Here is a 16,518-nt window from a genome sequence, read left to right as displayed (position 1 = left end):
TTGCTTGTATGCAATCTCCTTGGCTTTATTTGTCGCGGAAAAGTTGAAAAAAAAACATCGTATTTTCCTGTTGAGTAGCAGACGTACCTAGTTAATTTTACTTAGGACGCACCAAAAACCACTTTGTCCCACTCTGCTCTGTTCACTCAATTTCCCATGAAAGGACTTAAAATTGCTTAAATCGAATAGTTTTGCTTTTAAAATAATAAATAATGCGTCATCAAATGGAAATAGAGATTTTTGTGCGGCAAAATCCACATATCACGAACTGTTTTTTTACGTTTCGGTTCAAAACAAAATTTCTCTTTTTTATAAACTCGCGTTGATGTGTGTCATCTTGTCCGGGTCAAATCTTGCGACTTAATTTAAAAATAATTTTCGATTAGTTATCAAGCTAAAAATTTCAGGATTATTCAGAACTAGACAGAAATGCAATATTCTAGCACTTTTATTTTGATGTTAACTGTATCTCGATTGTTATTCATAATTAAAATCTAAGTATGGAGATTAGTTCAAAAATTGGCCACCAAAATCTGCTGCGATCGTTTAAACGAACAAATTTGTTTACATCAAAGTCCATTTAAAATTTGATCGAACAAAAGTTTACATGTATTCTTTTTAGTTCGCGATAAAAACTTCGTTTTTATAAAAAAATATTTTTATTTTATATCAATCGATTTGCGACCACTGTGCGATGCTTTTAGTAGTGGCCTTATTATTACCCGGCTGAAGAAATTTCCGGTTTTTCTTATAATCTCCTTATAATACCTGGTTCAATCGGGAGTAATTCTGTGTTTTGAATGCTACAACAAAGTTGAAAAATAAATTAGTTGCTTAACTTTTTTGGCTTGTTAGATTATTTTGCTTGAAATAAGTAGCTTGAGGGATAATTACCTAATTGCCTTATTTTTGTCATTGATCTATTTTGTTAGATTGATTTACATTATAGATAATAAGGACGGGAATTTTCTCATTTGCTCGGTAGCTTAAACTAAGAAAGAGGTTATTTTTTTCAAATTGAAATATAGAAAAATGGGTGAAGCCTTGTGAAGCCTTTAAAATGTGTTACGCGCGTCAACTGTGTGAATAAAATTTCATTATGAAGACAACCTTGAGAACTCTGCACGTATCGTTTTTTCGGCACCCCAGTCTTGTAACCAAACGTTCTTGAGTGATGATATTGGAACTGGGATGAATTTTATTTCTTCCTATCTCTCCTTCACGTCGAAAGGATCGTGACCCCATTATAGATAGTGGAAAATGGGTTGGGAATATTTTCCTAAAGAATTAATTCGATATAGGCCCGCGATCCGAAGAGGACAGTGCTTGTGAATCTTACTTTAACAGCTCGTTGAAGTTCTGCGAACATATTTTTCCGCGGGAAATACTCCTCTGTGTAATATTTCTGTCACGATGAAGTTACTCAATACCTTATCTACGTCTTCAATCTTGTCATTACTCATTTTGGGTGAGTTTTAAATATTTTACTGTATTTCATCAAAAATATTATTTTGAAGATTCTTTATACGGTGTTAAAATCGACGAAAAGCTCTGAGTACTGGAAAACGTGATTTTACTCACGAAAAAGGGATACCTTTTTCTAGGATAAAATCAACCACTAAAAATACAACGGAGCAGAGGAATTTTTTCAAGGCTGACTCAATATGTAACTCTTTCTGTAACACTCTTAAAAGTTTCTTTCATGCTTATGATCGCACTGAAAATGGTTGCGTCGTTTAGGTGATAGTTGTTAGGTAACTCAGGTGTCTTCGATTTTTTACAGAAAATATTTCGGGTAAGTTTCTCTCGGGTTTTGAAAGTATGTTTATCCAAGTAATTTACTGGGAAAGCGACGAATAATCCCAAACAAATAAATAAACACCTCTAGCTAGTCCGCGGTCATATTCTTGAATAATCTTGTGCTTCGTTAGGCACATCTTAAAACCGCGAGATTGAATTCCATTCATTCTTTTCCAATGGCGGATCCAGGATTTCTTTCTTGGGCGGGGTACAAGCGCCTGACAAGCAATCAGTCTTCTCATATTTGGGGTTAAGAGAACATACAACAATAACTGTACGAAATATACTTATTATTTCAATATAAAAGTTATTAATATGAAAGTATTTATAATTTACATGTATCTAATAACGACATTTGCCTTTTATTTTTACCTTTTAAAGCTTATATTTTTTTAAATTATTAACTCGAGATCAATAGCGGTTAAATCAGTGCGGGCTATTTTCATCTTTGCATGGAGTTATCTCTGTCGCCTTAATGATATTCTAACTTTATCGTCATCACATCTCGGTTCGCCAACTTCTTTTTTTTATTTACTTGAAATGTTACTTTTGATACCTGAGAACTACCTGTGATAGAAAACCTATTAAAAAAACCTCTACATTTAAATCTATTTCTTATTATACAAAACAAAGCGAACTTATTGATAACGGAACCATATTGAAAATCTTGCCCATTTTTTAAGTGTCTGGGGCGGGAGGGGGTACGTGCCGTGCTGCCCCCTAAATCCTCCTATTTGCTTTTCCATCGCTTTATGCTTGTTCATGTAAGTAATGCTTGAATCTTCTCAGTGAGAGGCACCGAGCTTCATCCACGATATTATGTACTTAAACGCCTTGCAATGAATTTAAGATTGAGGGAACATAACCTCTGAAAAGTATGGCGAGTAAAACTTTTCTGCAGTTCATTTAGGTGTCATTTTTATTTGTATTTTCAGGTATCTGCTTGGATACTACAATTACCGCTGCGTTTTCATATTTAAATTACGAGCCTGGAGAAAATTTTGAAGAATGCAGGAATAATCTTATCGTAGGTATACACTAAATGTTTCATTTCACTTCTGATTAGGTTATAATACTGCTAGAAAATAAGATATCTTGGTTTACTCACAGCACAATGATATCGGTGATCAATTTATCACACTGAATAAAAGAATTCTGGTCGCCAAATACCGCCCAAGGGGATGAGGCAGAAGCCAGTCCGAGAACTCCAAATATGACTGCCCACTCCGCCCGCCATGTATTTTATAAAGGAAAATCTCGTAATATTTTGATTGGAGGATTTTTTAATGCGGGGTCCAAACTGCCAAACTGGCTTTAATATTTTCCCAAGAGTATTAAAAAAGAGGATGATGAAGTCCGCCTCTAAATTTGCTGTCAACTACCGCGGATTTAAATGGGTTTGCAGAAGTCCCCACTCCCGTCGCTGATGGACAAATTGGTCTGAGTTTCGCGGGAAAATCCTAGCCGAGTTATATGTAGCGCGCCATAAATCGTGACACATAAATGTCACTCTTTAGGGGCTGTTTTCACGAGGTATTGAGCGTCAGTCAAGCATCGGTCTAGCGTTGCGTGAACTTGCCCCAAAAACGGGGCAAGACTCGGACCTAAAAACATTTTTTTACAGTTGAAAATAAAAATAGGACAAAAACTGAATGCATAAAATTTTGATATTACTAACTGTTTTATAAAACGACTAAGTCCTAAGCTAATACAAAAAAATATAAAATACATTTAAATAAATCCCCGTTTTGTGCCCCGGTCTACCCTATGTAGATTGAAAAAAGAAAATATGTTTCTAACAAGCCATTCTATTGCTTATTTTTGTAGTTTCATTGAATGTATTTCTGAATTTATTATAATAAGTCAAAAATTATTGAAACCAGTACAGTCTCTTTTGATTTATAAATGGTGTAACTAAACTGTTCAATGGTAAGAAGGCGGTATGACGTTCGCCGGGTCAGCTAGTACCTAAGGCGTAATTAGAGGTGTCAACCGAAATTTAAGTGCACGATAGTGTGAACTATCAAATTCATAGCTTTTGATTTTTCATAGTTTTTCATGCTCCTCGCAATTACAAACATTAAACTTGAAAATATTGGGAAAAAGTGGATCTCATTGCACTCATCACCACGCCGCGGACACAGTTCAAAGCCGATTAAAATGCGACCGAAGTGGCAACAGATATCAGCCTTGTATGGGATGGAATTGGACCACCTCCATGCAATCTTCTTGTATTTTTCTTTTAAGCCGACTCATCCGAATTCTTTGAGCTGTAAAAAAATTCTAATGTGTTATTTCCCATGCATTTCAATGGAATTCAATACTCCAAGTCATTCCGTAGATTGTCGGATAGACAAATTCTTGGCCTCACTCTGGAAGAGTTTCTGGGTTTCATACCAAGGACAAGACAAGGACAAGGACGTAGGGCAGTACTTGCATGCAGGAGAAATGCTTTCCGTTTTGAAAAGAAAAACATTTCCTAGACTACTGAAACCCAATTTCGATAATCAAATACGCAAATGCTTTAGAACTGACGGTGAACTTCGACAATCACCCTTATAATTACCATTATACTTGAGTATTTTCCATATTAAAAATGTAGGGCTAAACTCCAAATGCGAATGCATGAACGAAATGAAAACAGGGGCTATTTTGTCATCTCACGTCCACGCGTTGTAGCATGTGTTCTGGCAATACACCTCTTTACACGACGTAATTTTGACTGCGCCTTCGTACACACGTCAGATTGTGCAAGCCCGTGCCCCTTGTAAAATGGCCTTAAGGTGATGCATTGGCAGTAAGCATGCGAGAATGCATGGACTCGAGATGGCAAAATGGCCCCTGTTCTTATTTCATTCGTACAATTTCAAGCCACGATGAGAAATTAATGCAGTTCTGGCATAAAACGGCCTTAAGCACTCTTAGTGCTAGTTATTAGTGCCCTTTATATCCAATTCCTTACTCCAGTGCTGGGAATTTTTCCAAAATTTTAGACATACTTCATAATTTTACTCTAGCGCAAATAAATAAGTAAAAACTACCATATCCAAGACTCTTCCACCTAGTGTATTTTCATTGGACTAGCTCATCTTTAGAACAATTTTACGTAGATATCCAACCGTAAGATTACGGAGGAAATATAAAAGACGATCAAATTCAAACTTACGTGATATTACGTTGCCCGAAGTTCTACGAAGTTTCGCGAGAACGTAATATTACGTCATTAGTACTCAAAGCTAGGTTTAGCCGAGCCCGGGAACTCCAAATATCACTCAGCGCTCCAAGGGCGTACCCGGCAAGCCATGGTTTAGGGGGGGGGGGCAAACCATGTTGTGACATTAGTTTATGAGATTATTTCCGTGAAAAAATAGTTTTATGTTAGTTACATATTTATTTATTTATTTCCCATTTACCCGTAAACAGCACTTTGCGGCCTTCACGACGGCTTTTTCAACATCAAGAACTTAAAACACAGACATCCATGCCCTGGTTAGAGATAACCTACCCAGGCGGGATTCGAACCCGCGAACTACGGACAAGCAGGTGAGGACCTAACCCTCCGCCACCGAGGCCGGCAATATCTTATACTAATACATATCATTGTTCGTGGGTTTAAAGAAAATTTGTTGAATGCTTTCGTTTCAATTCAGAATTGATTTTGTTTAAAGGCTTTTGCGATTTTTGCTTCTGTGGGGGAAGGGCAGCCCTCCCTTGCCCCTCGCTGGGTTCACCCATGCTGCGCAAATCGCTCCGATGCGAAAAATTTTGAGAACCATTTAAAATGTTCCAAAAGAGACAGCGTGGTTCAAAATTCTGCGGGAGAGACTTATATAAGCATCCTCTTATCAGTGTCTTGGTTATACTTGCTTTTTTCACGATTTTTTCGTGTGTTGTTCAGTCAGAGGCGGTCTGGGGTTATTGGGGGCTCTCGGCTGGGGCTCAATGACGGGGCCCTCCTTATCGGGAAATTCGGGGGTCCCCCACGGAATATTGTAGGAAATTTCATGCCCGGAGATGGATGTTGATGCTAATCCGGGTCTTAAAAACAGGTAAAAGTTAACAAATAACAATTTCGTTAGAAAAAATACTATTAAAAGTGAGAATTTCAGTGCTTATAAAATTTCAAAATGTATTTTGGTCAGTGTCGGGTCCAAAACTAGTAGGGAAAATTGTTGAAAAATAAACTGTAAACTGTGGCTGTAAACTAATTTTTACTCTTGTCATAATCAAAAAAACATCATTTTTCATTAAATTCATGATTTTTCAATATTTGGTATTCTTTTGTGATGAAAAGCAAGTGCGCTTTAATATTTAGGGGGGGGGGTCCAGAACCCTAGGACCCTTCCCCTCGCTTCGCCACTGATTATGGTCATTTTATCATCTAACACCTAGATATATTTTTGTACATGCTATTTTTACACTGAGTATGCATGCAGTGCAAACAACTAATGGAAACGTAGAATTTTAAAATAGCAAAAAAACTCCGTTTCAATAAATTTGAGTTTTTTTTTATTACATATATTTAAGACTCGAGCGTGGTGGGGACCCCTTAAGCTCGGGGCCCTCGGCGATTACCGACCTGCCGACCTGGCCAGACCGCCCCTGATTTTTTGTATGTTATTCATTCTGACTATCTATTAAAGCGAAACATTTCACTTCGCAGAACATGAGAACGAACTTTTCTCCGTGCGTCGAGCTCGAGTTCACGGAGAAGGAAATGAATGAGACGCGTCAAATGTACGGCGACGGCAGTTGCCTCCGGTGCATGCACATTTGCAGGTGAGTCGGGGAAGTTTTAAAGAGTTCAGAGAGCTGCATTAGGGGTCGTCCAATAATTATGCAAGGTGATTTTTGCGATTTTTTTACCCCCATCTCCCCTCTTTAGTGTGCGCGATAGGCTTAGATTGCTTGAACAATTGAGAATGGATATCTTTATGAGCAACACACAGAACATAATATTAGAGCCACACTTTATTTCCAGTTCCGACAGAAGCGATAAATTGAGAGAGTTTATGAGAGAGAGATTATGTTTTGCCGAACGGATAGATATGGGAATTCGTTTTTCCCCGAATTATAAAGGACTTCAATAAACGCTAGTCCGAACTTCATTAGAGCACTTAATTTTTAATGTATATATGGCTGGTATCCTATACCCCCTGCCACACGCCTTTTAGGCGGCTTGCGGGGTATTATGTAGATATAGATATCGTGAGATTGGGCTCGACCACCTCCCTCAAATCTCACGTGAGATTGCTCGAAATGCTTATCTTAAGTGTAAATACATTAATTTCTGCTTTTTTACGTTGGATTAAAAAAATAAAAAAATTAAATTAATTTTTATTTAAGATTACTTAAGGCTAGTATTTATGATTACTAAGATCGCAATTTTACACTGTTTATGGTGAAAAAATATTACGTGATAATTGCCAGGACCCCCCCCCCTCTCCTTCACGTGAGATTGGGTGAGAATCAGCTTGATCCCCCCCTCTAAACGCCTCACGTAGTTAATGGATGCCCCCTTATGCTCTGAGAGCCACCTCTAGGGTGATTGGCAGAGGGTGACCATTCACACCAGCCAGCGAGTGATCTTCACACGCCCATGGCCTCATTCGGGTTGAGCTTTATCCTCACATTTCTATCACCATTTTCTATCCATTTTCAACGAAAAGCTTTTTAATTATTATGTCACAGTGTAAATTACCTTAGTAAATCACATTTATTTTTATGATGTGAATTACAATTGTAGGGTGTAAATTATACTCTGCGACTGTAAATTATATTCATATTTATGGCGTGCAATCACAATTTATCTGTATTTTTAAAAATGTCTCTCTTCCTCTCGTTTGATTCTGAGTATTCTCACTCTTTACCTGAGGTTGTTTTTGGGCTTTTCCATTAAAATGTCAACTTTTTCTCTCAAATTAAAATTCAGGCTGGAAATATTTTATCTTGATATATCAACAGCTAAATGATTGAACTTTACGAAATCTGTATGTGAAACATTGTTCAGAGCCTTCTAAAAAGTTTTCAAATTATACTCCGATTCACAGAGTTTTGGATATGTTTGAAATCATTACACTTAGGAGGTTGACCTGGCAGTAATTCTGTCACATGTCAATTTTGGGCATATTTAGAAGGTATTTCGATAACTAATTTTGTTTCTATACGTGAACATCACCCTTATATATCTGTTAAATATTTCTCGGGTTTGCATCCAGGTTAAAGCTTTTATTCTTTTGCAAGCCGACGTTTCGGAAGACGACTTGTCTTCCATCCTCAAGGCTGTGTTACTTTATCAAAGTTCAATTTCACACTGAACTGGATCGACCGTTTACCGAGGACAACAATACGGCTCAGGTGTCGTCCGATTGGCTGTAGGTGTTTTGAAATTCTTCACGTTTAACCCTTATGTTTTTCATACAGCTGATTACAGGTCTCCATGTAGTGCTTAGATGAAAGCCGGTGTCCCGATTGAAATTTTTGGGATTGAGGCGGATCTCTATTGCTTCCTTAACTACGCGGTCGCGGTTAGCTTTAACCTGGATGCAACCCGAGAAATATTTGTCAGAAGTATTCACCAGGAAAAACTTAAATCATTTACCTTTATATATATTTTTTGATCAAGCAATTTAGAAGTTTAGCAATCTTTTTGTTGGTAATTTACAATTTTATCGAAATATCGTATCGCATAGTTTTCTCTAAAGGTAATTTCGTCACAAATGGAATAGCCTTTTGATTTCGATGCATCGTTTCTTTATTGCAAATAGTAATGTGCCTGGTGTATTTATTTTTTACGGTGTCAATTACATTTGTACTATACTATAAATTAATTTTTATTTTCGTTATTAGGGTGGTTTCCTATTATTTTTTTAGTTGCCTAAATCGAAAGATTATTACTCCTGGAGTACGTATTTCACGCTTTTAGATGACGATATATATTTTTCGCGATTAAATGAAAAGTGAAAATTTTCAAGCGCGCAAAACGCGACGGCTAAGTATGAATCCCGGGAAAACTCCGTCTGCGTTAGTTCTGGTTCCCGCTGCCGCAAGTGAGGTGACCTTGGGGCAAGGCTTTGAGCGCTGATACGACGCAGGCTGCTAGCAGGTAGCAGAGTACCCTACTAACTGGTAGCACTTGGCTTAAATAAGGATTACTAATACCTTATCAAATGAAGAAAGCTTTCCGACCTTAGCCAGTTTTAACAGGTGATTAGTAAGACATGTTTCCCTGACCTCTGTGCCTCATGCATGCATTGGTAATCTCAGACGATGCAAAACTCCTATCTACTCGTATAGAAACTAGGTCCCTGTGACGTCACGTGGAGTGGAATCGCATGGGCGCCAATCTGGCCTTTTTCAAATGAAGATAAATTGACCATTGCCATTCGTTTAGACCGGGATTTCTAAAACCAAATAATTTGTATATTATGAATACACTAATGGTGGTTAACGAATCGCAATCAATGACTTTCGTTTTCTTTGATGAAGGAAACTACCCTATTGAGGAAAAATGGTTGTATTTTTTATTTGCTCACACGGCGAAACTAAGTGCATAAATAAACACAAACAGAATTAAATAGTGCATAAATTTATCCATTCATCAGTTCAATGAACCAAGCCAACTTTCGGGTTGAATCACAAAATTATTAAGTGTGTGAATTTTTTCACCGATAATAAGCGTATTTTTTTCCCCACAGGAAGAAGGATATAATCCTGCATTGCGTGAATGTGAATTTGGAATCTACGAAAGAAGTCTCCAATAAGTCGAGAACGATGGTACCATTCTTCAAGGAGATTTTGGAAGCTGCACTGTCCGGATTGTGCGACCAGAATGGTGTTTTTCCAGGTACGTTTAGATATTTAGCGTGAATCATCTTTACGTGTAAAAGAGGATGTCTGTTTGTCTATCCGCTATGCATTTGAATACGGCTGCACGGATTGCGACCAATGCTAGCGCGTAGATGAGTCTCACGCTCTCAAAGCCCGATATGCTACTCCAGGTCGTGTCTAAAGCCTGAATCACACGATAATTTTATACATCAGTTCCTGGTGATTAATATGGCGATCACTAGAGTGATCACTCGCAAATGATCGCCGCCGGCAAGTGTTTTTCGCGATCACGATCGCGATGAGGATTCCCATCACTATTTTTCATCACTCGTTCGGTCGTTTTTTCCGTCGCTGAAACCGTCACTAAAACCCCATATCAGCCAATCGGAACGCATTCCCGTGTGGAGCGATAGTAGCGCAACGTTTGACGATGGCGAGAGCGACATAGATAATCAAACACGCCAAATATGTTCGTCATGCGCGTCCTATGACAACCAGCTCTGATATCAGAAGTGATGCGAAAGGCGACGGCGGGAGGGACTGAGTGTTTCAGAAAAATGATCGCTAGAGCGATCACTTTCCCGTCGCGAAAAGCGATCGCTATGTTGTTCACTTTTCGCGACGAAAGAAAATGATCTTGTGATTCAGGCTTAACGCGTCCTTTGCGTCGTTTTTTCATTGCCGTTTGTTACGTCACGTCATGAAACTTCCTGCCGGGCAGGCGAATCGCTTTTCACTTTCGAAGGGTATGAATCCAAGGGTTCTTCTCTTAACCATTAATCCTCATCGTGCAAATCTTTTTGCTGGGGTAAGCGTTCTTAAGACGTTTTTGGTCTTTGAACCCACATAATGATCTATGTTGTGGAGCGGGATATAACCTGAGCGTGCAACAAAGTTTACTGCGACGAACATTTTATTGATTACCTTCCCAATTTTAGTGCAGCTGTATCCCTTGCCAACGGAAATATTAATTTCGATTTTTTGCTGTTACATATGTTTACCATCATCACACCTGCTTTGTTACTTTACCCAAATATCAACTTAACCAAATGAGATCATAAATTCGAAGAAAAGTTTCTCGGGTTTTCCAGACATGGACGATATCAACCGGTGGAAAACCCGAGAAAATTTTCTGCAACTGATACGCCGGGAAAACCTAAGATCATACATAAAATTCGAAGTTTCCTCCTTATCTGGGTCCAATCCTTTCCGAGCAACGCAGGGTGGCCTGGTAGTAAGATATAATTGCCATATGCCAATTTTTGCTGCTCTTGATGAATTTTTTATAAAATTTCCACAAATATTTATTTATATTGCGTAACCCGTTCCATCATAATTATGCTCACAATTTGGCATTTGAATAACATTGGAGACTCAAGGTTTAACTGGGTGGAAATTTTGAACTTTGATGGCGATAGGACAAAAATTGTTACGTGTATTTTGTCGCAGCAGTAGTGATGGCGGAAATTTCTGATATTATACTTCTTTTCCTCAACGCACCTCCTATGTATCAGTGAGGCAAAATTTTCCTCATTCTCATCTTTTCCTTTCTAGCAAGCAATGGGGACGAGAAACAGTGCTTCCGTAAAAGCTGGTCTGATTGTACCGATCATTTAGAGTTCCTTGATCACCTTGACATAGTATTTTTCTGTGACTCCGCCAACGAAGAGAAGGATCCCTTCACGAAGGAGTACGTTTGCCTGTGAGTATAGACAACTTCCTTTCAAATTATAGTCTCATCCTGTGGTGTGGCCTTTCATTACTAATACGAAAAGATTCTTTTTGCAATTAAATGATCATAAATGAACAGCTTCGGGTTACTTAATAGAGGAGTGAATGAAACTTTGATGCTACAATTGTTATTTTACATAAAATATAGATTACGTTATAATTAAAGATTGATAAAAGTGAAATACATACAAAGTATCAAGTAGTTCTTAATGCCTAGTATGTGGCATTTCAAAAGTGAAATGCACTGTCATTGTATATTCGAAGATTCAGTACGAGATAAAGAACAGGAATGACAATAGGAATATAATATGAGAATAGGTATATTAAGATTTCTTTTAAAATGTAAATTATGAAATTATGCATTTACTTTTGTCATTTTTGAAGTTACCTCGTGAAAGTGGTGGCGTTAAAAAATTGAAATTCTAATTCTTTCACATTTCCGAAACATAGATTACTAAATTTCTTAACTTAAACTGGCGAATTAAGGTAAATTTGTTAGAGGTGGACCTTTCAGATGAACTACAGTCGCCGTAAATTTTCTCGTCAAACGCAGATTTGTTGCGTTTGGTTGGTTTTCGAATAAAAGCCAATGCACAGCTGGGACCAACCGCGTTCTGTCAAGGAGAAATCCTCTAGATCGATATACACACATGGATTTGTGCGGGAAAGCTGTGCAACCTGAGCACCTAGCCCAAGTGGTCTATTGTGTAAGCCACAAATCTATAATCACCTGTAGAATCCGATAAGATTAAATAATTATATATTGAAACTTATTCACGATATCATGCAATAAACTGGATGGATGAGGCAGATGCTTTGTGGAGATCCATTATGAGATATGAAGTGAAAAACACTTCGCGCTTTCCACACAAAAATGTATTAAACTACAGTCAACATGTTACGCTGTGACCAACCGCACAGTCTTGATAATGCTGCAGTGCAGCGAAACATGTTGACTGTAGTTCAGTAAATTTTTGTGTGAAAAGTGCAAAAAAGTTTCACTTCATATCCTAATATCATGCAAGTTGGATTCAACAGTAAAAAGCACTATTTATTCGAAGATCCTGGAGAAATTAATTACAACTGAAAATACGAGAAATAAAATTTCATGGTTTACTGCTTATGGAATGGTGCTGAAATTATAAATTTATTTTTTTGTGATTTTTGGACATATCTTCATCAGTGGTGTCATGGTTCCGAAACGCCGCGCCGTTCTGACACTGGTCAAAAAAAGACATAATAGTCAAATAACACTTTAATCAATTTTGCTGCATCAAAATTTCTAATTTATATAGTCGAGACCAAAACAAATAATTTAGCAATAAAATGTGAATAATGGCTCAAGATAAAAAACACACACACAATAATATTTCATTTCTAAAGAAAGTTAAGAAAAGTGCGTTCCGGCACTAATAATTTTGCCATGACGTCACTGATCTTCATCGAAGTGGCAGTCAAAAACGTGACAAATATTTGCACGACAATTTCTATTAAAAATTCTACCGGTATTTTTTGGTGGCATACCATCTGCTTAAAACATTAGGTATCCTCCTGAAAGTTTCAATTTACATTAAGTACACCATCAAATTAACTACTTCTTCTAATTATTCTTCTAAAATTTGAAAATATTGGTTCAATATTTTCTTTGACGTAAGCCTTTATTTTGGATAAAGATAAATTTGGGAATATAGTATGAAACTTGACATTCGATTTTTTTTCTTAGATAGTCATGTAACAAAGAACGGAAAAAACGGTTACATTCTAGTATTTATTAATTTCAGTGCTGAACTTTAATATCTAACAAAACAATGTCATTACTCTATCCCTACAGGAGGTTATGGGATCATCACGAATGCATGGAGAGAAGCCTTAAAAAAAGCTGCCCAGATTTAATGGACCTTCAGAATGCTATCAGAAACAAGCTAATCGCGTCTGAATCGTGTATAAAATACTTAAATAGTCCTTGATTCTTAAATGCTTATTATGATTTCATTAAGGTCATTCGATCACCTCTGCCTACGAAAAATGCTTAAGCTTCACATTTTAGATATAATTAGTGCGCAAAAATAGGAAACCTAGTACCTAAGATGACTTATAAATAAACCCACCGCTTATCTGGCACCATTGAATACGTTCCACGTTATGTACTGTAAATAAAACTGAATGATACAACAAATATTCGCAAATATACTCCTGTATTGCCGGTAACTTGAAATAACGCTCTATCAATAAAAATTTTAATAAGGGAGAGTTCAAGCATTTTTGGTCATTTTGTCCCCTTCCAGTCTCATGCGAGCGAAAAATAACAATTGCCAAATTCATAAACCTACCCTATTGCTAACATAGGGTTTTACGGTGTTTTTTTTCATTTTTAAGGAAACCAACTGGATGTATAATGCTTTTTTGGATGGTTTTCTTAGCAATGTGACATGGCTATCATACAAAGATTCCCATTTTGTACTTTCGCCTTATTTATGAGATAATTAAACTTATTACTGAATGAACTAATAAAATTATTATTGGAACGCGAGAACACCTGGAAGTATTACAATTAAATCAGTCGTCATGGAAATCTACTGCATTTAAATATCACCTAATTTTTAAGATGCTGCAACAGGTAGAGAAAAATTATACACTGAAAGTATAGAGAACTGAAATATGGCTACCACTTTCATATTTAATTAAACCAACCCATAAAATTGAAATGCCCAAGTTTTGTATGGTTATTTGCTGCTGCAGCACAGAAAGGTGACCTCCAGATTCCATTTAAAATCTGTTACAACTAAAATAAGTAACCCAGATTTGCCAATCAAGACTGATGCACTTATAAAATGGAAGAAAATATTTGAAAGGTAAAAGATAGAAATGTTTCCTACTATTTTGTAAGTTTATCTTCGGCAATGTGACATGATTATCACAAAAAGATTGCGATTAGGAAAGTTCGAGTCAGTTATTACTGAGTGGCTTAAATTAATGAAAGTCTTTATTAATAAATCAATATCGGCTTGCGTAACGCTGTACACTGTACAGTGTACAGTCACTTTCACAAGTGGGGTAACACTGCTCTCCAACTTCGGGGGATTTCTATGCCCTGGCAATGAGTACCATGAAGGGGCAATATGTTTTACTGTCCATTGAAGTCTTACCGAGGTATTCTTCACTGTCTCTTAATTCCTACCTATTCTCCCCTACTGCCGAGGGGAAGCAACGATGAGAAGGAGTAAGTAAGTAATCCCGTAAGGATGAGTCAATTGCACTTTTTTCGATTCCGATTCTTTCAAATGATTCCCGATTATCGATTGCTATTCCATCGATTCTTAATCATAGTAACAGGTGGGATATTAATTTTTCTGTAGCATTGCTGTCATTGAAAACTTAAGATTTGAATGGAATAAAACAGCAAAGAGAATTAAGCGGTCCTAAAAGTATATTTATTAAAAATGGTGAATTTGTATCCTAGTAATACATCCTCATCTTCAACAAAATTATAAACATTTTTACTGTTTCAAGCATAAATTGTTAACTAACTAATGTGCAGTGCAGAATAGTGTGTGGCAGCCTTTATGCCCCAAACTTAGAGTCCATGTTCAAAATATTCATCTTCCTGGTATCGATTGAATTGGAATCGACTTTAGGCGATCGATTCTCGATTCCGATTCCGTGTCCGAGAAGCGATGGAATCGAGATTCGACGTTTGGGATCGACTCATCCCTAATTTACAGTTAGGTGGATCTCACTCTCTGTGCACGATACTACAATATTAATTAGTGGAATGGGTACTTGTCGGTTATCGCCGAACAATTTTAAAATCATCAAAACAGGGCGTCAAAAAAGGGAAAATGAGGGCAATCAATTCATTTTTCAGAGTCAAAAGGTTCTTAACTGGTGGCCACATGTTGACAATCAATTCCAAAAACGAATCGAATGGATCGTCACCTTTCCATCCCTTGAGTAAGTTATAAGCTCCGCTTGGTACGTGTCCAAGTGCTCTCGCTTCGTTCCGCGCTGCTTATTGTTGCGCCACTTTGCCTAGCCCCAAAGTCTCTCCACGCATTGGGTGTGCGCCTCCGGGTCGTCGGGATCGAGGAAGTTTACACCGTATAATTTGGCCACAAGCGTTATTTGTTTTTAATTGCAATTTATGAATTCCCATGGAATACAAATAGTTATGCTTAATAATTTTTTCTTCAAATTTCTCATCGAAAGTACATTTAAAAAAATGTTCAGCGATAACCGATAAGTACTATGGTATGTATTATGTATGTACCAGGAGTCCCACACTCTCCAATCACCACTGACCTGGTTGTCGGGCTCCCGTCGATGGCTTCCTCTGGGCAACGTCGACTCGAGACTCTTCAAACACGACGACAGAAAGGCTAATGCTCCGTTCATGGCCAACGACCACGAAACAACAAAGTTCAACGATCACACACCCTCGCTCATGCCTCATTCACATTACGATTGTTCCAGCGATTGTCGGAACTATCGTGCATTCACACGACGATTGTTAAAACCTGTGCTGTCCTCTAGTGCTGACATCTAAAGTGAACGGGAAATTGACGGTTAGCAAAGCTTTTGAGGTATGCAGGGACAATATATTACTGTGTTCAACGTGTATTTACCGAAAAATTTTTCTTCCTCCCATATTCTTCCTTCCTAGGACAAATCCATGAAAAAAATAGAGCTTCACGAGCTTTTCGTCTTTCTCTTGTCGCTTCCGTTTCCGGTCTCCCAGCGCCTAACCATCGTAAAGTGGCAACGTTCGGAACTACGTGAACTATCTTCAGGACATGTATTCACACGGCTAGTTCGGCCAACTATCGTTAGGACGATCGCTCGGACAATCGTAATGTGAACGAGGCATCAAACAGGTGCAAAACAAACCAAGTGAGTGTCAATTTAGCCAAATCACGAAACAACAGCGTTCAGCAATCATTCACCATCGTCCACACGGGCGAACAACGAACTACAAACCAAGCGAATGGCGATTTAGCCAAATCCCTACTGCCTTGTCTACACTACACACTTAACTTAAGTGACTTCACTTAAATATAATCTTAAATGTGGTGCGGTAGCTACACTTGAGCTTTAAGTCGACTTCAGCACCGTGATTGTCTATATCGGGAAACAGTTATGTTGACAGATGAAGGTCTAGGA

The 16,518-nt window shown here is 37.7% G+C and overlaps 2 protein-coding genes across 2 annotated transcripts in view; one reads left to right on the top strand and one right to left on the bottom strand.

The window, feature by feature from the left end:
• Positions 1-15,826, bottom strand: part of LOC124154405 — a 39,044-nt gene extending 23,218 nt beyond the window's left edge. Inside the window, exon 1 of the mRNA XM_046528110.1 lies at positions 15,661-15,826. Coding sequence (XP_046384066.1) covers positions 15,661-15,811 — 151 coding nt within the window. The 5' untranslated portion in view covers positions 15,812-15,826. The remainder of the gene's footprint in view (positions 1-15,660) is intronic.
• Positions 1,303-13,611, top strand: LOC124154406. Its single transcript, XM_046528111.1, has 6 exons — positions 1,303-1,468; positions 2,736-2,827; positions 6,464-6,579; positions 9,498-9,646; positions 11,185-11,332; positions 13,193-13,611. The coding sequence occupies exons 1-6, from the start codon at positions 1,414-1,416 to the stop codon at positions 13,326-13,328; spliced, it is 696 nt and encodes a 231-aa protein (XP_046384067.1). The 5' UTR covers positions 1,303-1,413; the 3' UTR covers positions 13,329-13,611.
• Positions 15,827-16,518: the final 692 nt, after the last annotated feature.

Source organism: Ischnura elegans, chromosome 2, assembly GCF_921293095.1.
Source record: "Ischnura elegans chromosome 2, ioIscEleg1.1, whole genome shotgun sequence".
NCBI lineage: Eukaryota > Metazoa > Arthropoda > Insecta > Odonata > Coenagrionidae > Ischnura > Ischnura elegans.
The sequence above is the reverse complement of the archived record's forward strand: the minus strand, read 5'-3'. Positions and strand labels throughout refer to the sequence as shown.

What these genes read in the sequence shown, in the direction of transcription:
- LOC124154406 (XM_046528111.1), top strand. Translation starts at nt 1,414, where the DNA reads ATGAAGTTACTCAATACCTTATCTACGTCTTCAATCTTGTCATTACTC. An exon ending in CTTGTCATTACTCATTTTGG is followed by an intron (nt 1,469 to 2,735) that starts GTGAGTTTTAAA and finishes TTGTATTTTCAG; the next exon opens with GTATCTGCTTGGATACTACA. An exon ending in ACGAAGGAGTACGTTTGCCT is followed by an intron (nt 11,333 to 13,192) that starts GTGAGTATAGAC and finishes CTATCCCTACAG; the next exon opens with GAGGTTATGGGATCATCACG.